We start from the raw sequence: 22,835 nt of genomic DNA, 5'->3' as shown, positions 1-22,835 counted from the left end.
TGCCCTACTGCTAGCTGCATCAATGTTGCCTCTGCACTCTGCCATGTTTCCTGCCTGCTGCATGCTCTACTCCACCTACAGCACTCCCTGCACCATCTGAGGTGCCCCGCCTACTGCGCTGCCTGCTACACCCTACCCCTGCTCCACCCTATGTGCACTCTGCCCTATGTTCCACCCTATGCACCTTGCCCTCTTATGTCCTGCGCAGCCAACTCTATTGCATCTAGTGCTGCTTTTGTTTCACAAGAACTCAAAAGTTTGGGGCTTTTGTGTCACGAGGATCTGAAATTTTATTACTTTGCTTAGCATTTGATCAAAAGTTAATCAAATGTGCTTATGTAACTTGCACATGTTAAGTGTTAGTTAATTATTTCACAGTGTGAAACCCAAGACCCCAAAATATCAGTTGATACCAAAGGCAAAAGTTGTAATAAGTTATGTTTGATAGGTACTAGGTGGTACTTGGTGTCAAATTTTAGCCTAGACCAATTTATCAGCACTAATGTCAATGGGGGTGATATAAGAGACTAGGCATTAATTAATTAATTAATGCCAATCTAAAGGCTAATAACTACTCGAGAATACATGGAAGACAATTTGGCCTAGCCAATTTAATTATTGGCTGGTGGAACTTTTGTTATAAGCACTAGAATAATTATTGAATTAATTTTTTAATTAAAATTTTAAAAATTAATTTTATAAGTTGGATAATACTAAAAAATAAGATTAGAAGGCTACCACTTGGCAAAACTTGCCCATGCAAGTAGAAAAAGCATTTTTGGGGGCTAGTGGAAGTCTATTCTAGCCATTGTGAGAGAGGAGGCTATTAGAGAGTAAGAAGATGATGTTGATGTGATTCACAACCACCAAGGACCATAGCAGGTGACAGTAGTTTGGAGTCCTCCAAGTGCAAGTGACAATAGCCCAAGGTTCTTCTGGTACAGTGATAGCATACAAAAGGGAGCAACAACCTTTTTGGTGGTCCTAAGCTATAGGTGATAACTTCCATGGCTGTTTGAGTAGGGCAATGGCCCACGAGCCAATATCAAATTTCAGGCTGAATTTGAAGGAGCACAGTGAAGACCAATCCCTAAGCAAAAGGGGGCATATTGTATGAAGGCTGCTCAAAACAAGAGGCACTTGAATTAGCGGAGATCAAAGAATCTTACTTGTACACCATCTATTTGCAATAAAAGTTAAAGAAATATCACAAGGGTTGCTAGTTTTAGGACCACCAAGCTGTCCATTGTCCAAGATTTAAGTAATAAAGTGTGCATTTAGGTTTATGTGAATTGTTTACTTGTTGTAATTACTGTTAAATCAGGTTGTTACCACCGCTGGTTTCACTTTGCCCGATTTGAGGTCCTTTGCATGCAGCATTATCAAAATTGCCAACATTGTGCGATTTCATTAACATTTTCCCAATAAATTTGAAGTTTTTGTAATTTCTAGGTTCGGCACACATCGCCAAGGTACAATGAAGTTGTTGGTTGTTGTCAATCTACATCCCGAGGCAACAATTCATCAAATTTTAAGGTTGTAAGTACAAATTTTCTTCGATCTCTCACAATTTATTCGAGAAAATTTGGGGCTTTTGCATTTCACACATCCCAAGGTAGAAAACATGTGCAAATACAACTTTTATTTGCTGATTGGTATAGTTCGTGCACAGAAATTTGGAAATCTACAACATTAAATTGCTGAAATATAATTTTTGGGCACACATTCTAAGGTAGAGCAACGCATTGCTGTTTTGTGCAGATTTGGCACACTTTGCAAGGCATTTCAAGCAAAATTTGCTCTAAAATTTTTGGGACAGTTTTGAGATAGCATTCTCCATCACATATTGGGATTTCTGTACTCACGGGAGTACAGTTCACACTTCAGCTTGGAAGTGCTTGTTTGCAGATTCTGTGCATTTTAGGGCAGTAATGGCACAAATGGGTCACCATGACCACACCAACATTTTGGGCATCCTTACTCAAGAGAACAAATTGGATGGCATCAATTACTCCTTGTAGAGTTTCATGGTGTGCAATGTATTGGTTGCTAAAGATCTTTGAGATTATGTGACCGGTGATTTAGCTAGACCGGGGGGGTTGCTCCTCAAACGCCTCAAAGAGGTGCTAGAGGACAGCCAGCTGCCCCTACTGCTGCCCCCATTCCTCCCACAACCAAACAAAGGAGATGGGACTCCAAAGATGCACAAGCCTTGTGTTTAATTGCTGAATCCGTCAAAAGAGCAATAATACCTCATATTCAGTCTTGCAAGTCCTTGAAGGAAACACGGGATGTTCTTAAGCACATGTTTGCAGCTAGGGATGAGGCCAGCATCTCTTTTTTGAGAAGAGAGTTATCAAATGCACACATAGATGAGGGTGATGGCATGACAAATCACCTTACATACATACAACATTTAAGAGAGCAATTGCTGAATATTGATGAGGTGATATCTGATGAAGAGATGGTCAACATCACACTCAACTCTCTTCCAAAGTTTTATCTCAGTTTCCATACTTGTTGAATTTGTCTTTGAGGGGGCACAACACTCCCCCCACATTCGTGGAGTTAACCAACCTCTTGTTGTAACAGGAACATACTCAGAAGAATGTGTCTTTGAGATCAGGTGATGCTGCTATGCTTTCTAGGTATAAAGATAAAAGCAAGCAACAAGGGAAAAATCAGCCCAAGGCTGATGTTGGACAGCCATCTAACAAGGCTACTCAAGATACAAACAAGGGAAAGAAGAAGCGTACATGCCACTACTGCAAGAAGCCCGACCACTACATAGATGAATGTAGAAAGAGGTTAGCAAAGGAGAAAAAGAACTCCGGCTTAGCTGTCCAAGAAAAATCAACCACTCGATCTTTGCATGGTGATGCTTCAACCAACTTTGTTGAGGATTATGCATTTCTCACTTGTAGTTATGATACTTCTATCTACAACTGATTTAGCATCTAATACTACTGAAATGCACGATACACGATACTTTTGACAGCCGGGCATCCAAGCACATCACTTCTCGAAAGTGTTTGTTCACATTCATGCAATCAACCCTTGTTGCGAAGAGAGTCTCTTGTGCAAACAGCTCTAGTTATGATGTTTGTGGCATTGATATAGTTGTGATCATTGATGCAAATGGAACTAATTTTCAGCTTATGGATGTATTATTTGTGCTTGGCATTGCTAAGAACCTTCTCTCAATTTCAACCTTTAATAAGCAAGGCTTTCAAGTCATTTTTGAAGATAACAAATGTACTGTCACACATAGAGAGCTTGATTACATTCTTCATTTGTCAAATACTTTGTACAAAAGCCTCTTCTTGTTGAATACTTATGGCCTTTTGTTCTTCTAAACATGCATCTGTGCACATTCATCCATTTTTGGTCAAAGAGTGTTCATCCATATTCGCAATAGCACACATGATAGTCTCCTAGGGCAGTCTCCCTTTACTTCCACCTATCTTTTTTTATTCTCTGCATACCCTCTATAACCAACTTTCCTCCTCGATAGGGTAGTAAATAACCTGATTAAGCACTATTTACAGTAATTAAAAATTCACGAAACCGAAATGCACGCTTTACCATATAATCTTAGACATTGGACACCCTGTTGACCCCAAAACTGGCGCCCCTTTCGGTATTTATTTAACTTCATTGAAGAAGAAGTTGATGTACAATGAGATTCTCCCAATCCGTTTCGGAATTCCAACTCCCCTTGCTATTCAAAATGACCAGCAAGTCTTCAACTTGATTTGCCCCTTGATTCGGGCAATCAATTGGCCTTCACCCGCTTTGATGAAAATGAAAAATGCCCCAAATTCAATTATTTGCTGGTCCCTCCACTTGAATAGGCAAAAAACAGCTTCAGCCTTGTTGAATCCAAGTCTTGGAGCTTACAATTTCTGGCACACTTCCCAAGGTTGTTGCTAAACCCTAATTTCTGCTGCTACAGATTAGGGTTTACAATAGAGAAATCTGAAATTTCTTAGCCTCTAGTGATCTCAATGTTGTAATCTTAAGATCAAGGCTGTAGAAAGGCTAGGAGATAAGAGAGAATGATGAGAAGAGAGAAATTTCAGACTTTCTTCTTGAACTGAAGAAAATCTGTCATTTAGTGCTATGGCACTGTCTCAACAACTTGTAGATGCAAAGAACTGAAGAAAATCGCTCATTTATTGTTGCTGCCCTGTCTCAGCAGCCTGTAGATGCTGTCACCTGCTGTTAATTGGTCTTCTCCTGCCCCTACCTACCTCAGAAGGTCCTCCAATGGCTGCAAATCAAACCAGCAACGTCTCTTTCCTCTCTCCTTCAGGCTGGGCATTTTTTACAAGTGGCAGCCTCCCCAAATGGTTTTTCTAGCATTATCCATAATTAAATATTAATTTTCTGTCTTTAAATACTGAAAATGTTAGAGATCATAGCCAGGCAGGCAGGCAGTCGGACTGCCACGTGGCAGTCCGACTGCCTGCAGCCAAGTCGGCTCCATTTAATGCAGCCGACCTGTCCTCTTTGCGCCCTATTTTTTTGGCTATAAATAGCCGAAGATTTCCACAGTCTCCCGCACTTCTCTGCTCGCAGATTACAAACCGGTGACACGCGCAGATTCCGTCTCTGTTCGCAGATTTCAGACAGGAGACAGTGCAGACTGCAGCGGACTTCGAGGTGAACAGCAGGTTGCATCGTCGAGGTGGAGACACGCAGTCCAGCGCACTGCGCCCGTTCCTACGCTTCCGCACCGCTGCACTCTGACATGGTATCAGAGCAGTGTTCGAGGGCTGACTGAGCGCAGAATCAACTTGAAGAGGAGTTTCCATCAAGACACAAATTTGTGTTTTTTGCGTTTAAGGGCAGACAGGAGGGCTGCGCCTTGGAACAAGGCTGAAGCGAGTGTGGGCGCGCAGGAAAGGAGTCCAGGTGGTGGATTTGCTGCTGTTTACTGCTGTTTGACGCGGAGAAAGTTTGAGTTTTCAGCCTACAAGTGCAGGTTTTGATTTTTCATCGCCTCCGGCGGGTGAAGAAGGTTCAGGACGCGGAAGAGCCTTAGCAAGCTGAGTTTTCCCGGTCAGAGGGGGCTGCTTTTGCGTTTGTGAAGGCATTACAGGTGAAGATGTCTACAGAGATTGACTTGGAGTTCCAGTCGATTATGGACCGGAAGGTGCCTGTCTTACCGGCTCTTCCTGCAGATCAGAAGCTCGACGGCGACAACTACCGCATTTGGCGCGTCATGATGTTGGCCATCCTTGAGTCCTATGATTTGGCGGAGCTGGTACAAGAAGAGATCGACCGGCCCTCGGTAAGAGATGAGTCCAAACTCTCTTCCGATGCTCGTGCGGAGTTGGCCAAGGCTCAGTCTCATTGGGACAAACTGAATGCCAGGATTTGTTCCTTTCTCTTTCTATCATGTACTACAGCCGTGATCGCTCACATCGAGCACTTGACGGTGGCTCGGGAGATATGGCTGGAGCTTGATCAGATGTACAATCGGATGACCCTTATGAAGCGGGTTTCTTTGGAGATACAGATACGGACCTTGTCTGTAAATAAGTCTTCTTCGCTGCGGAAACACATTAACAAGCTAAGGCAGCTTCAGATGCAGGTTCAGAATGCGGGGAAGCCGATTTCCTCCGAAGACATGGCGATCACACTTTTGTCCCAGTTGCCGCCACGATTCGGTACATTTTACTCTGCCCTTATTGCTTCGGGGCGCGAGTCTACTCTTCGGTGGGAAGAGTTGGTTCCTATGGTCTTGGACCAAGAGGAACAGTTAAAGGGACAGAATGCTTCCAAGTCGGAGACGCTGACAGGTCAAGCCTCTCAGAAGAAGGGGAAGGACCAAAAGAAGAAGAAGGGGGATAACAAGTCCAAGAAGGACAAGGAGAAGGACAAGGACAAAGACTCCACATGCCATATTTGTGGAAAGACTGGCCATTGGAAGAAGGATTGCCCTGACAAAGACAAGAATGACACCAACAAGAAGGACACCAAGGATTCTGGAGCGGTGGCTGCACCCTCATCAGCTGCATTTCTTCATCTAGCTGTCATTGAGGACGCTTCACCCAATGCTTCTGATGCTGCGATGACGGCTCCCCAGGCTCGAGAGTGGATCGTTGATAGTGGTGTCTCACGGCACATGACTCCTTCATCAGATGGTGTTGCCCAATTGCGACCCTCGCATGGGCAGATTCTCATTGGAGACAGCTCTTCAGAATCTATTGCAGGTCGGGGTACGATGCAGCTTATTCCCGATGGACGAGGTGGTACCCATACCTCAGAGGTTTTGCATGTACTAGGCTTAGGGTACCATCTCATTTCAGTTCATAAGATTTGCTCCCTTGGCCTTTTGGTGGAGTTTGACAGTACTACGGTGCGAGTCCTTGATCGTGGATCGAGGAAGGTTCTCTCATCTAGATATGAGGAGAACGGCATTTATAAACTGAAGTCTTCCACCGCCCTCTCTACTCTTCTTCTTACCTCTTAGTCACAATCAGAACTATGGCATACTCGGTTTGATCACGTGAACTATGATTATCTTCGAAGGGCGTCACGTGGACAGCTTGTTCGAGGGTTGCCGGATATAGTGGTGAGCCAGCAGCCATGTGTCTCCTGCATTCGGGGGAAGCAGCATAGGGATGCCATTCCCCACACAACTTCGCGGCGGTCTACTTCACCGATGGAGCTTGTATCTACGGATCTATGTGGCCCTATGAGGACTGAGTCCTTACGTGGGAGCTCGTACTTCATGCTGATCGTGGATGACTACAGCTGGATGACATGGGCCTACTTTTTGGCATTAAAGTCAGAAGCTTTCTCACACTTCAAGGATTGGCTTCTCTTTGAGGAGAACCGATCGGGCCGGAAGTTGAAGACCTTGCGCTCCGACAAGGGCGGTGAATTTGTTTCTAATGATTTTGCTCGGTTTTGTACAGATAAAGGAATTCACCAGGAGTTTGCCAATACCAACACTCCTCAAGAAAATGGCATTCTTGAACGGAAGAACCGCAGTGTGATCGAGATGGCGCACACCACGATGGAGCACCGACAGACCCCTCAGGTTCTGTGGGCCGAGGTTGTGGCTACTACCGTCCACATCCTTAATCGATCCCCTACTTCGGCCGTGGAAGGGATGACCCCGTTTGAGGCTTATTTTGGGACAAAGCCAGATGTTTCTTACTTCCGAGTCTTTGGGTGTGATGCCTATGTTCACATTCCCAAGGCTCACCATGATAAATTTAAAGCTGCTTCCCGAAGACAGGTATTTGTTGGCTACAGCTCCCAGTCCCAAGGCTATCGATTGTATGATCCCGTCAAGCGGGATGTGTACACTAGCCGCGATGTGCGGTTTGTGGAGGTTCCGGCTATCTCAACGGGTGAGGAGCATCCCGTTCTTGGAGATCCAGGGGAGAGTTGGGCTCCTTCTACAGTTCCACTGGAGCCCGTGCCTTTTGATTATGATTTTGTTTCTGACACAGAGTCTACTGCACCACCGGTCACCTCAGAGGAGTTACCACCGGTGGATATTCCAGAGTCCTCTGCTGATGGCGAGAGACGAGGGGAGGTTCGGCCTCCTCCTCGCTAGGCCCGTGACACACTCCGTGATTCAGGGATCGAGGGGGTTCCTGAGGAGTGGGGACCGCAGGATGGTCAGCGGCGGTCACGACGGCACCAGGCACATTCTACGGAGCTTGTTTCCTCTAACTATTGTTTGATGACCTGTATTATGCAAGATCGAGAGCCCACCTCCGTGAAGGAGGCTTTACAGTCCGCACCATGGAAGAAAGCTATGGAAGCCGAGTTGGAGGCTATTGAGAGAAATGACACTTGGTCACTCGTGCCCCACCCCCCGAATAAGAGGTGATTGGCGTCAAGTGGGTCTTCAAGACCAAATACCTTAGCGACGGTTCTTTGGATAAGCACAAGGCTCGCCTTGTTGCTAAAGGTTTTGCACAGCGCCCAGGGATTGACTGTCATGATACTTTTGCCCCCACAGCTCGTATGGCGACCATAAGAGCTATTCTTGCTTTGGTTGGCCATAGAAGATGGCCTGTTTACCAGTTGGATATGAAGTCGGCCTTCCTCAATGGTGATTTGAAGGAGGAGATCTATGTTGAGCAGCCTCCTGGCTTTGGATCTTCAGATGGGAAAGTCTACAGATTCAAGAAGGCCTTGTATAGCCTCAAGCAGACTCCGCGTGCATGGAACGAGAAGATTGATTCGTTCCTCCAATCTCAGTTGGGATATCGGTGTTCCAAGGCCGATCCGCAGCTTTATGTTCACACTTCCGACGAGGGTTGTGTGCTTTTTGTCTTATATGTTGATGATTTGATTGTCACAGGTGATGATGCACAACAGGTCCAAGAGACGAAGTCAGCTTTACATCGAACGTTCGAGATGACGGACTTGGGTCTACTCCATTTCTTTTTGGGCCATGAGATTTATCAGTCTCAGAGGGGGATCTTCATCTCTCAACAGAGATATGTACAGGAGCTCTTGGTGTCTTTTGAGATGGAGGATTGTCGGGCCCTTTCTACTCCTATGGGTCCGAACTGGAAGGCCACTTCCCATTCAGCTTCTTCTTTGGCGGATGCTTCCCGCTATCGTTAGTTGATTGGGTCCTTGATTTGGCTTCTCAACACTAGGGTTGATCTATGTTTTGCTGTTGGGCTCTTGGCAAGGTTCATGAGTGAACCTAAGATGGTGCATTGGCAGGCTGCTTAGAGGATACTTCGGTATTTGAGGGGGATGTCTGATTTAGGGATTCATTACCTTGCAGGGACAGATGGTTCCGATCTTGTACTTGTCGGTTGGAGCGACTCAGATTGGGCCAGTGATGTGGACCACAGGCGGTCTACTACATGTTACTGTTTTACCTTGGGTGCAGGTGTTATCTCATGGAGTAGCAAGAAGCAGCCCACAATAGCCCTTTCGTCTACTGAGGCGGAGTATCGGGCCGCGTCTTCCATCACATGTGAGGCTGTGTGGCTTCGGAGATTATTGGAGGAGCTTGGGTGCCCCCAGACTCCTCCTACTTTGCTGCAATGTAACAATGAGAGTTGCATTGCCTTGGCACGGAACCCTGTTTTTCATGCCCGCACGAAGCACATAGAGATCTAGTACCATTTCATCCGAGAGAAGCTTCTAGATGAGACCATCACTATGGAGTACTACGAGACGGAGGACAATCTTGCGGATTTGTTTACAAAGGCACTTCCCCAGGCTCTACTTCGGAGACATTCCAGATCCCTCAGGCTTCTGCCCTGCCCCGGCTCTGAGAGGGGGTGTTAGAGATCATAGCCAGGCAGGCAGGCAGTCGACTGCACAATCGGACTGTGCAGTCGGACTGCCACGTGGCAGTCCGACTGCCTGTAGCCCAGTCAGCTGCAATGCAGCTGACCTGTCCTGTTTGCGCCCTGTTTTTCTGGCTACAAATAGCCGAAGATTTCCACAGTCTCCCGCACTTCTCTGCTCGCAGATTACAGACCGGTGACACGCACAGATTTCGTCTCTGTTCGCAGATTTCAGACAGGAGACAGTGCAGACTACAGCGGACTTCAAGGTGAACAGCAGGTTACATCGTCGAGGTGGAGACACGCAGTCCAGCGCACTGCGGCCGTTCCTACGCTTCCGCACCGCTGCACTCTGACAAAAAATGAATCTGATAATTATTTCGATGCCCTGAAAAATAATCTGACTAGCCAATAATTAAATTGGCTAGGCAACTTCCATTCCCAAATGTCTCGGCACCATCTTTGACAATCAGATTGGCATTAGGTACCATTAAACACCACTTCCCTAGTGCCACCAACTGACAGTTATAGCCAAATGAATGCCTTAGGCCAATAACTGGCACCCAATACTACCAAGTACCTGTGTGGCATAACTTATAGCAACTTTTGCCTTTGACATCCTGTGATCTTCTAGGTCCCTCCGGTGGGAGGATCCCCAAATCTCGCATAGTCTGTTGGTACCAACAAGGTAACGCGCCTTGCGGAGGGAACCTAGAAGCTGAAGAATCTGCAAGAATGTCAGGAGTGGAAAGTAGACCGGGCTCAATAGGCACGATCTCCGATAATATGGAAGGAGAAACCAGATTGGAATCCGATACAAAGGATTGCACAATAATCCTCTCGTCAAAAACGACGTCCCTCGGAATCATCACCTTATTTGTCCTTGGATCGAACAAAGATAGGCTTTCACTTCAAAGAAATATCCGACAAAAGTAAGGAGATCAGCTCGGGGAGTTTCTATCTTATCATCAGGCGTGTATGTATGTGTATAGGCACAGCACCCGAAGACTCTAAAGTGGAAACTAACAGGCTGAAAGCCAAAGAATGCCTCATACATGTCTTCTAAGAAAGAGTTACAGTCGGGCACCGATTGAGGATGTACACCAAAGTGTTAAGAGCCTCGACCCAAAGGCGTTCAGGGAGCTCTGCTGCAAACAGCATAGAGTGTGCCATTTCCATGACTATGCAGTTCCTACGCTCTACAACTCCATTCTGAGAGGGAGAGTTAGTAGAGATGAGCTAGCGAAGATGCCATGTTGCTCTAGAAACTCACAAAACTCATGGGAGATAAACACACCACCGCTATCACTCCTCATGTAACCAACACGACGTCCAGTCTGGTTATGAACCAGCAATATCCAAGCATAAAAATATGTGAAAGCATTTGACATATGCTTGAGGAATTACACCCACATGTATCTGGAATGATCATCCACTATCAAAAAGACGTTCAATGTGCCGTTCAAGGCGGTAGTGGATGTCGGCCCACAAAGATCAACATGAATCAATCTAAGAGACGCCTTAGCACGATGTGTGGACTGCTGAGGGAATGGGATAAGGTGCTGCTTCCCAAGCTGGCATGCTTTACAAACATCTTGAGCTAGCTTCAAACGTGAAAGACCCTCAACCAGCACATGGCGTGGCAACTCATAAGCGAAAATGCCATAGACGCTCATTGTTTGTAGGCTCTTGAGATGTGGCTAATGCCTAGAAGCTATGGAATACAAAGTCCTTGGCAGTCAACTCGGTCAGAAAGTGTCATGTGGTATAGGCCATTAGGCTGTGCCTCACGGCAAGCAATCACTAAACCAATCAAAGAGTCAGGGACCTCGACTGTGGTCACTGTAAAAAAAACGGCTCGCCCCAACCGGCAAAGCTGCTGAATAAATAACCAGTCCACCCTAAGCTGAGAGACATGGTATACATTGTCTAATGAAGCCAAATCTAGACCCTTGTCATTGGCGAAATTGACGCAACCTTGAGCCTGAATCTTCACCGAGGAGTTGATTCCTACGCGGACCTGCCCAACTACAGGGGCTCATGTACGGAAGATGTCCTCTATAAAAGTCATGTGATGGGTAGCTCCACTGTCCACAATCCAAACAAGAGCTGAAGCGCTCGGCTTTGACGAGAGGGCCTCTGCATAACCTCGTCAGGGGGCAACTCACAGATATTAACGAGACTCGCATCGGACGTCTATTGAGTATTGACTGATATATTTAGGAGCTTCCTTTCATGTGACTCCTCATAGAGAGTGGCTTCACTCCTATTGCAATATGACTGGATTTGTTCGTTTGGGTGATGACCTGGCATTATGGATAGTTTATATTTGTGATATTCATTTGCACTTTGGTTCAAGTAGTGTGTTTACTCTTCATGATGTCTGTCATGTACGACTCTCACAAAGAACCTTATCTCTGTTGGCACTTTGGATGATGCAGGTTATGTTGTTTCTTTCATGGAAGATTACCCATGGGAATCTTATCATTTTATGTGGTGCTAAGTCCAATACTCTTGGCTGACCAGTGGCAATGTGAGTCTAAGCTTTAAACTACCCCTTGCCATCACCTTGCCTCCCCTGCTTGGGGTTGCCCGACTGAGGAACTAGGGTCTGAGACTTAGGTTTTGGTATTGTGCATCTTGCCTTTGATCGACACTCGTCATCAAATGGCCAGTCTTTTGACAATGTTGACAATACCTATTCTTTTTACCGGATTTGAGTTGTGACTATGAGTTTCCTTGTGAATCCCCAGACTGATTTTATTTTTGAGCGAAAGTTTGATTTTGCTTACCCTTCCCTTGTTGCCCCTTCTGAGAATGAGCAACAAGAGCTAGAAACTATACTTTCAACAAAATTGAAGAATTTCCTTGGGAGTTCGTTTAGAAACAGTGTGACCTAATCATCAAAGGACTTAGGAGTCCCCGTAGTGCACAATTCGGTAAGAAGACGCCGATACTCAACCAACCTGACTTTCAAGTCATTTTGATCCCAGATTCTAAAATTTTGAAGCTCATGGTCAAGATTTATAAAACGAGTCCTATTCCGAGCCGCATAGCGGTCAGTAAAGTATGCCCAACGCTCCGATGCTAAGTCAAAATGCTGAAGTTGAGAATGAAACTCAAGCAATAAGCCCTGCATCAGCTCGACAATAGTGGAGGCATTCCTAGCCTTCCATGAGCGGATGACCTTGTATGGAACAACTGTGGGAACGGATTGGGATTCCAACCCTTGCACAAGATCCCATAGGTTCAATGAGTCAAGGACATGTCTCATTAGATTCAACCAAGTAGTAAAGTTTGACCCATTAACATACAAGAATTGGTCCTCAAAAGAACCTTTTCCATAGTCAACGGACTATACTCTTCCTTCCTCATGATTTCTATCAGTATATTGTAAAGCAAAAGAGGAAAATCACAAAGTAACAAAAGTGTGTTCCCTCTCCAAATACCTTCTTTTCTCTACTTCTTTTCTACATCCTCTACAAATGGCTCCTTTGTGCACATCCACTGATGATACATTATATGGAGTTTCAAATGAGGCTCTTGCAGCTTCAAAGAGGGGTTCGAAGACGAAGAAGTCGAGAGCCCAGTGTTACCACTATGGCAAGAAGTGCCATTTATGAAAGAATTGCAAAGAGTTAGCAGCTTTCAATAAGAAAAAAGAGCAGAAGACGAAGCAAGATACAGACTCCTCCGACGAGTCATCACCGGCCTCAGATTCCGACTCGGATCCTCTAACCAAGGTGAAGTCCAAGGCACAGAAGGGATCCTCTTCTTCGGATCATGGAAAGGGCTTGGTGGCCCCTTCCTCAGCTGCTTTCTAGTGATGGTAATGAGGTCATCCCTCACGACTCTCCAATGCCAAAGAGGGAGTGTGAGAGGATGGTGAGATGGGGCAGCCATGCCTCATCTATATCTCTATACATATGCATAGAATCCAAAGAAGGACATCCCTGACGCATTGACCGAAGTCTAGCAGATACAAATCCTGGAGCTAGGATTGACATCCAGGTTCATGATGGGCTGGTTCTTTGATAAAAAGCAGGCGGCTTTTCGTCTGGAGCTCACGAGGGGACACTTTGGCGGTTTTGGCCAAAGGAGGGAATCCATGGGCATTTATGTGCTGTGGCATTGGTAACAAGATAGTCACGGGTGCTACATCAACAGCATTGTTGATAGACATTGAGAGCTACTATGATCTTTTCTATCTTCAAGAGCTGGTACGATCAACATCGACATCACGTTCTCTCAGAGGCACCTTGGTAGTGACTTAATCACCCACTGCTTGGGTATCCATGGTTCTACTTGGTGGTTCTATGTTGTATGGTTTTTGATTCATTCTCATTGTACCATTGTATTGTATCAAATCACCCATGATCTGAGAGAGGGTGTTAGCAGATATGTCAGCTCATGTGTGAGTCTAAGCTACAAAGGCTTGGGCACATTATTTAGGTTATTTAGGCATTTTTTATTGTGTCATTTTATGGTCATATTTGGCATTTATTGCTGGCCAACCTAACATATTTTATGGCATTATTTGTGCCTATTTATTTTGGGCTCCTCCTCCTCAGTTGGTCAATTCGCCACCTGGAGGTCTCGTGGAGAGAGAAGCCAGCGTCGATGCCCATGCAGCCAGTGACTCACTATTGTATGCGACAGTCATGTCTGATATAAGGATTCCATTTCCTCAGCATACATCGTAGTTCTCACCCAATACTAAATGAATGTTGAATATAAATAAAAGTCTACACACAATGCTCAAAGGGAGAGCTCAAAGTTGTCTAACAACCAACAGCTCTCAAAGGAGAAGCCCGAGGGAGGGGTCTCAATGTGGTATCCACCAAAGATGGATCCTAACTACTACAACCACCAATCAAAGCTAAGGGAAGTTGAGGACTAGGACAGCAGCAAAAACGCAGCCTGTGGGAGTGTTGAAGTAGTGTGTGACCTCCAAGAGATGTATAGCACCAGGGTGGCTGATCAGTCTGAAAATGCAGCTGTCCACAAAAGCTAGATGAATAGGGTGGCTGATGGCAACTGCTCTCATGTGTTGGGGCAGTCGAGGAAGCTGTCCGCCGAGCAGAAGATGGTGAACAGCAGGCAGGTGATGGCTGGAAACATTAAAATGCAGCAGGCTGTAGGTTGTGGAGTAGTAGAGAAGCAGTCATCAGGCAGCCGGACTGAAAATCAAGTGACCAGCAAACTCTTGATGGCAAGCGACAGCTAAGAATGACCATGCTAGGGGCTGAAAAGGAGTGGCAGCAGCCGGCAATGGAGCTGGTAGCCATGTTTGATGTAGATTGAGTGGTCAGGCTGGAACTAAATGACCAAAGGGATGCTAGTGACTATGCACACCACCTATTTATAGATGAGGAGACAGCCAAGTGTGGGGGTATGCTTAGAAGACACAAAAACTCTTTTAGCATTAAAGTTTGAGTTTTGGAGCTGGTTAACTGAGCTGATTAAGGTTTAATGTGTAATGCATCTTTATTAGCTTAACAACTGTCGCATCGACAGAAGGATTTGACACTAGCCATGCAATGCACAAGTATATTGGCTATGTGGTACAAAAGGACAAGGTGCAATTTAAAACATTCATTAAATTGAAAATCTGAACCTTAGAATTGAGTTGCATTGAAAGTTTTGCCCAATAAGTGGCTTTAATGCCGAGCAATCCCCATGTGATTTAGCAAACGCTAAAGATTAAAATTCACTTGGAAAAGCATGTACTAGCATGTGCAACTCTCTCTCCCATCTCTTGGCAAGCCATGCCCAATTTCTTTGCATTCTTGATCAATTTGCTATTTGTTTTGCTCTCTTCTAGCTATGGAGAATGCAAGTACAGCACGTGTGGGAGTCAGGACAGCAGCCATTTTTAAGAAGAAAAAGGGGGAAATCAGCAAGGCAACTCCATGGATCAATAATTAGCAGGTGTTGCTGTTGATTGATCCATATATCACCAAAACAGGTTATTACAACACTATTGACTCAAATCCTCTCTTCTCCTCGGAGATCTCAAGCCTTGTGCATTTTCTCAACAACTTTGTCACAAAGAAAGTGATTTTCTCACACTTCTATCATAAGAAATCCTTCTATGAGAGAAATAGTGTGGGATTGCAGGGGACTATGCAAGACAATTGTCCAAGCAAATGCTCCAAGATGGCACTTGAATGTTGGCTATCATTTCTAGAGTTTGGCAGGCCAAAGTCTTCGTATGGGGTTGGTTTCAATCTAACAATGAAGGTAACAAAGTCATTGAGCAACTCTCAACCAATTGTGTCACAAAACATCACTGGAAATCGAACCATTTGTACTAATTCGAAGCATTCTTCAATAATCTAAAGAAGTATCAAAGGGAGCACAAGGCTTTGGGGCCAACAAGTGTCATGTGTAGTGCAAGAGCACTCTAGCTGCAATTGCATGTGGATCCGATTTGCTGAATTGACTACTATGCTAAATTAAGTGTTTGATTAAATGTGGTTGCTGCCCTCCAAGTTCCCAACGACCAATTTCAATACATCAACCATAGAAGAACCAAGGCAAACTGAAAATTTCCCATAAGAGACAAAATCTCTATTTGATGGCATGTACAAATACATAAACCAACAGAAAGTTCTATTTCTTCCCATATCATATTCCCAAAATCAATGAAAGTCAGTGATAAAAAGTCCTAGCGGTCCTAAGTTGTGATTCATGTGAAACCTACCCCAATGATCACCAAAAGTAAAATTGATCCTGCTTGTGAGATTTCTGCTCCTAACCAAGCAGCTTACCAACTTGACCTCTCACAAGAAGCCAAGATTTTGAGCCAAGTAAATTTAACCTCTTAGAAAAGGAGGTTGATTAGAACAAGCCTTGCATTAGACATCCGTTTGAATGCAAGTAATTAATTGTGAGGATTGATGGGAAACACTTCTGCAATGTCCCTTCGGACTTTGCTAGAGCTTGCAACAAATAACACAAAGAGTTGCTAGAAGCCATAAACAGATTTCAACCATCATGAACTACATGGGGAGAAATATAGTTTGAAATCCAAACAAACAATGGAGCACAAAAATCATCGAACAATGAGTTTTATGAACACCCATAAATATCAAAACAAGCACAATATGCCAAAACAAACAATTTAAAAGAGACAATGAAGCAATGTCTGTGGTCAGGCAGAAGTATCATTCATGATGAAGCACAATTTGCCAAACTACTGACAAATGGAATAGAGCAATGTGCATTAACGAGCAAATGAATCATGGACAGCACAATTTGTTGAAAACACTGTTAATAGAGAACAATGAAGCACTGAATATGGTCACACAGGCGAACCATCTCATGGTGAATTTCATGAAGAACTGTAAAAAACAAGAAGCATAAAATATTGTTGAAAAACACCCTTAACAGTGAAAAAAAAAATGAAGCAATGCCTACGTTATCTCTTCGTTCACAGGAATTCGGTCCCGTGAGCTATCGTCCTCAGACTGTTGCTGCCGGTTCCCGCTAGGGCGTGGCCGCCGGGCGCCAGGAGGAGGCCGGTAGCCGCCGGAGCGGGCCACAATCTTGAGGCAGCGGCTGCCGGGGTTACCGCACTGACCCCATCCTCCTCTGCAGGCTCCCATGTTGAGCTGCTGGAACTGCCTCCCTTCGAGAACAGCAAGGGAGCTGAGCTCTGGCATGGCTGACGATGAAGATGCTGAAGATGACGCTGATAATGGTGATGATAATGATAATGATAAAGATGGTGAGGGAGGCGACATCGTGCGTCCCATTGAGCTAGCCGCAGCTACGAAAGCTGCCATAGCCGGAGGGAGTAAGGCGGAAGCCGCGCTCTCTCTCTTTCTCTCTCTCTCTCTGCTTCTCTGTGGCACTGCGCCTGATATGATTCCGGTACGATGGAAGAAGACGAAGAAGAAGAGGAACCAACAAGAAGGAAGATCTGCTTGCTGGTTTGCAGAACGATTTCAGTAAGGCTACTCCACCATGTGTTTTGGATTCATGGCTTCAATGTCTCTTATTATTATTGTTGTTGTTGTTGTTGTTATAGTTATTTTTTACTTGGATTTTTTTATTATTGCACTTGATTTTGTGACTTTTTTCTCATCCATGTATAGCTCAGTCTAAATCTATCTCCATTGTTGCACAGGACCTTGAAGTTTTTATTTTCATCCGTCTATATCTCAACTAAGAACTATCCCTATATCGGAGTTGATGAGTTAGCACATAAGCCAATTTGCACATTAAGAGCAATGACACATGTAGATTCATATCTATCTCTATACCTAGGGTGTCCTATTGGCTTAACCATCCAACAAAAGGTCGAATGGCTGCATGTAGAAAATCAAGCAAAAAATGGTTGGATGGTCTAAATAGCCTCTCTCATTTACTGGGAAAGTAGTGGTGCCCAAGCATGTGTTGCAATCCTACATTGTGTTCATGGCAATGATGTTCCCCTTTTCCAAGTCAGCATGGGAGCAGATTTGAGAAGATCTTCAATGAATTTTTCTAGCACTTCAATAATCAACACAGTTGGCATTTTATACCTTGGTGGCAAGCTACTTTAGAGAGGGACATTGGTGGCCTCGACATTAATTTGTTGTTTGATAGGAGTATTAAGTTTAGCCTAAAATGGCTCCAAAAGTTTCCCAATCTTGGGCTGTGATTCTTAGGAGTTGGATTGCTCATGTGCCTATTCGTATGAGGACATGGCTAGGTCTAAAATCATTCCATAGCTGCTCTTCCTAGACCAAAAGGTCAAGATTACTGATTTAGAGGTAGCCCAGCTGAATGGTGGCAATGCCCTCTATCATTAATGGATTGTTGTATCCTTGAGAAAGGGGATTGCTCCCTAAATATGTCAATGTGGCTATTCCTAGATGCATTCTCCAATAATGTAGCTCCATTTTGGCTCAATCCAAAGAAGGCTAGAGATCTTTACTGTAAAGGCATCTCAACCTTGCAAGATATGTGGGATATTCACTAACTCCAATGGAACCCCATAGATCAACTGACACAACAATTTCAATTATCTAACAAAGAAAAAGACTCGTGGGTGTTAGTGCCTTCCAAGGTTAAAGAAGATTGATATGCTTCCCCAAGGATAATAAGGGAATTCAGCTGGAAGGTTTTTGCTATTAAGGAAATCTCAGTGGCTAAGATCAAGTCGATTTTGATCGATAGAAATGAAGATTGGCTTGCCAAGGTTCACCCTTATTGGCTGAACCCAAAAATGAAAATTGGCTTGCCAAGGTTCACCTTTAACCACTAGTAAAATCAAAAAGTGATCCATTCATGTGTGGAAATCCAGCCCCTTTACGAGGCATAATCTACTCTTATGGCAAGGCTTAATGAATCACTTGCCAACAAAAGATAGGATTGGCAAGTGGGTGTCCATGGATGATCATTGCCCACTTTGCAAAGGATTTCAAAAAAGCAGTTTTTCACTTGTTTTGGGCATGTAAATGCAACCATAGGACATGGTCAAAGATCCAAGATTTGCTATCAAGGTCATGGTTGCATGATGTGGTGGATTGGAGGATGGCTTTGCTTGGGCTGAAGGAGGAGAATATTGCCATCCATCTAGGAACATTAGCAAATAACCAGGAGTACATCTATCCTCATGATTTGGGAAGGCGGAATTCTTTGTTATTCAAAGCCAAGCCCGAGTTTGTAGCAAGGAAAAGAGAAGTTCTAAATTTTTTATTTTCATCCATCTATATCTCACTTCATATCTATCTCTATACTAAGGAAATGTATTAGTGTGTGTGCCAATTAGCACATTAAGAACAATGGCACAAGTAGATTGTTGGATTATGGTAAGGAAAAGATCTTGAACTTCTCATTTTACATCCAAACGTTCACTTGTGATGGGCCCAAATAATGTGGAAAATGAAAAGAGGCAGACACACATATGCATGCACATGCGCGCGCACACGCACACACACACACACACACACACACACAAATCAAAATGCAATAGTGCAAGTCCTCTAAGTGAATCATCAACACCTACTTAATTTGTGTGGAGTTAACATAGTACCCTCAAACTCCTTGGATTTCATGTAGTTCCATCTATCCCATAGTTCACGTCTATAATATAAATTCACATCCAAGTAAGAAACATTGCAATGATTGGGTTGCACTAAAAATAAATGTTGGATGATATCTATTTTTGTGTAGACTGCTATGTTCTTAGAACACTTTTGCAACATTTTGAAAATGATTTCAAACATTCATGCATACATGGACTTGTGTAGGTCAATTGACCTATGCATGTCATTAAACTACTTTTTTGGGTCGTGCATAACATTTGCAAGTCACTTTGTTGTGTGTGTGTGTGTGTGTGTGTGTGCGTGCGTGCGTGCGTGTGTGTCCCCCAAAAAGGCTGTTATCATTACCTCTTCCAAGAGGGCCTTGGTCCATTATGTTAGGTTATGGGTCCCTAAATAGAGATGTTGGAACTCTTCCTTTTCAAGATTTACAACCCCTAGATGCACTATCTTGGTCCTATAGGTAGGGATAGTAGGAGGTATGCATAATATGAGACGTTGGACCCCTATAGACTGCTTCAAGGTCACCACCAACATAAGTTGAACCACGTGTTGAGATAGCTGCAATGGAGCTTCTATGTAGAGATGCAGGTTGAGAGAGAGAGAAGAGATAGAGACACATGATTTGTGGTACTGAAGAGTGTACGCCAATAATGATTTTAGATAGGTATATGTACTATGTACAGTGGCCCTTATGGGTGGACACGAGCATTGCCCTTTATCCCAACAACCTCCCCCCTAAAGGCAATATGCCCAAAGGTAAAGGAAAAGAATCAACTAAGTATGTACAAAGCTGAAGAGACTCTACATATCCAATATTCATCATCTGTCGATAATGAGCAGACCTCTCTACTAGAAGACCCTTCATGAGAAGATCTGCAATGTTATCATTAGTGTGCACCTTGATCAGCTCAATGCTCTTACTGTCAAGTACCTCTCTGATGAAATGATACTTCATCTATATGTGTTTTGTCTTTGCATGAAAGACAGGGTTCCGTGCTAACATGATAGCACTCTAACTATCACAATGGAGAGCAAGAACCTCAGTAATCCTGAGCTCAGCAACCAAACATGACAATCATAAGGCCTCTTTGCATGCCTTAGTGGCAGCCGCGTACTCTGCCTCATGTGAAGGTAAACATATACCCTATAGTGGACTTCCTACAATCTGCATGTCCAGTATAGTCTGCATCTGTAAAGCCAATGAAAAATGCCTTTTGCTTACCAAAGCAGATGCACAAATCCTTTGTGCCCTTGAGGTATCTCATAATACATTTCACTACTTCCCAATGCTTCTTGCCAAGGTTTGCCATGTACCTACTAACCACTCCCACTGCAAAGGCAATGTCTGGACATGTAGCAACCATAGCATACATCAAACTACCAAAACAGCTGAAGCATATGGAATCTTGGCCATTTCAGCCTTTTCATCATTAGATGTAGGGATGTCCTCTCTACATTGAGTTTCACATATGGAGGCAATGGAACTCCAATTGCTTTCCCCCCCTCCATATTAGAACACTGCAAAATCTTAGATACATACTCCTGCTGAGATAGATAGAGTAACCCCTTTGATCTATCTCTCAATATCTGCATCCCAAGAATGTGATTGGCATCACCAATATCCTTCATGTCAAAGCTGCCATGAAGACTTTGCTTCAATGAATCCAAGGCATGAGTATCCCTGCTAGCAATCAACATGTCATCAACATACATAACTAAGATAATCAAGATGCCATCTGCTGCCTTCTTGGTATACAAGCAGTGATCAACTTGACTTATCTAAAAGCCCTAAGACTGCAAGAAAGTATCAAACTTATGATACCATTCCCGTGGTGCTTGTTTCAGCCCATACAAACTCCGTTTCAGTTTACAGACCATCCTCTCTTTGCCTTTAGTAACAAAATCCTCAAGCTCCTACATATATAAGTCCTCATGTAGATCACCATGTAAGAATGAAATCTTTACATCCATCTATAAGAGCTCCATATCATCAGTTGCAACTAAGCCCAAAATGGTTCTTAGAGTAGTCATCTTGAATATAGGAGAGAAAATCTCATCAAAGTCAATTCTATGTTCTTGCTTGTACCCCTTTGCAACCAACCGTGCTTTGTACTTTAGTGAAGAACCAAAAGTGACCTTCATATTGTAAACCCACTTGCATGGAAGAGTTTTCTTACCTTTAGACACTTGCACCAAGTCCCAAGTACCATTCTTATCAAGTGATTCCATTTCTGACAACATGGCCTTGAACCACTTCTTGCTGTCCGGTCTAGTCATTGCTTCCTTGAAGCATGACAGCTCACCACAATCCGTCAGCATGACATAATCTGTAGCATATTGTGCACCAAGAACAAACCTTCGGGTGGTCTCAATGGTCGAGTAAACCTATGGAGCAAAGGCTCAGCATATGCTGGCTGTTGGGCCTACAAATCTGCATTTACAGAATGCTGTCCTAAAATACGGGCCTATAATTCAGCATGTACAGGTTGCTATCATGAAATTCCAGCACACTTTCTTGGCAATTCAAGTTGTCCTAACTGCATGTTTTCAAGTTGAAACTATGGTGTATCATGGGCAATACCTTGTGGTCATTTCCAGCACCATTTCCTACATTTTTAGGAGTATTTACAACAAGTATACGTTGTTGTCCACCACCGGGGACAAATGGTTGTCTAAAAGGTACATCCTCCCTGAAAACAACCCTTTTGACTTCCTCAATCTTCTTGGGTTTCTTATGCATGCGATCTTCACTGAAGATGACGTCATTGCTACATACTATCTTTCTTTTCCAGGGATCCCAAGGTCTATACCTCATCTCATCCTTGGTATCGTATCCTAGGAATATGCATTTATAGGACTTTGGTTCTAATTTGCTGCATTCTTCTTTCCATATGTGCACAAAAGCCTCGCAGCCAAACACTCACAAATGAGCATAAGAATGTGGCTTGCCTGACCACTCTTCCTGAGGGACTCTCCCCTCCAAATACTTGTTCAGTGACCTATTAATAAGATGAACGGTTGTCATAACAGCCTCTGCCCAAAAGCCATGGGGTAATGCAGCATGAGACGGCATCGTACGGACCTAATCTTGTATGGTCCGATTCATGTGCTATGCAACTCTATTTTGGGGTGGATTATGAGGGGCGGTGAGCTACCTCTTTGTCCCCTTGCTATCACAAAATGCTTGAAAGGCTTTGGACACATACTCCCCACCGTTGTTAGAGCGAAGACACTTAAGTGTCTTATCATTCTAATTCTCAACCAATGCCAATAAATGTTGAAATTTATCAAGCACTTTGTCCTTACTACGAATAGGGTAAATCCATACCTTTCAAGTAGCATCATCGACAAATGTGACAAAGTATTTCTTTCCTCCTGGAGATAACCTTGGCATCTGACATACATCGGAATGTACTAACTCTAGAGGCAAAGATTTCAATGAAAGAGACTTTTTACGAGATGTCTGCGCATGCTTACCATAAACACAATGATCACAGCGCTCAAAATC

At 44.0% G+C, this 22,835-nt stretch overlaps 1 protein-coding gene across 1 annotated transcript in view; it reads right to left on the bottom strand.

Annotated features, from left to right (window-relative positions):
• The window catches only part of LOC148035177 (uncharacterized), a 39,031-nt gene extending 21,754 nt beyond the window's left edge, over positions 1-17,277 (bottom strand). The window contains exon 1 of the mRNA XM_087680156.1: positions 16,710-17,277. Within this exon, the coding sequence (XP_087536282.1) occupies positions 16,710-17,077 (368 nt within the window). The 5' untranslated portion in view covers positions 17,078-17,277. The remainder of the gene's footprint in view (positions 1-16,709) is intronic.
• Positions 17,278-22,835: the final 5,558 nt, after the last annotated feature.

This window comes from Lygodium microphyllum, chromosome 6 (assembly GCF_053477565.2).
Source record: "Lygodium microphyllum isolate KBCC chromosome 6, Lygodium_microphyllum_v1.1.10, whole genome shotgun sequence".
NCBI lineage: Eukaryota > Viridiplantae > Streptophyta > Polypodiopsida > Schizaeales > Lygodiaceae > Lygodium > Lygodium microphyllum.
This window is presented reverse-complemented; position numbering and strand designations above follow the sequence as displayed.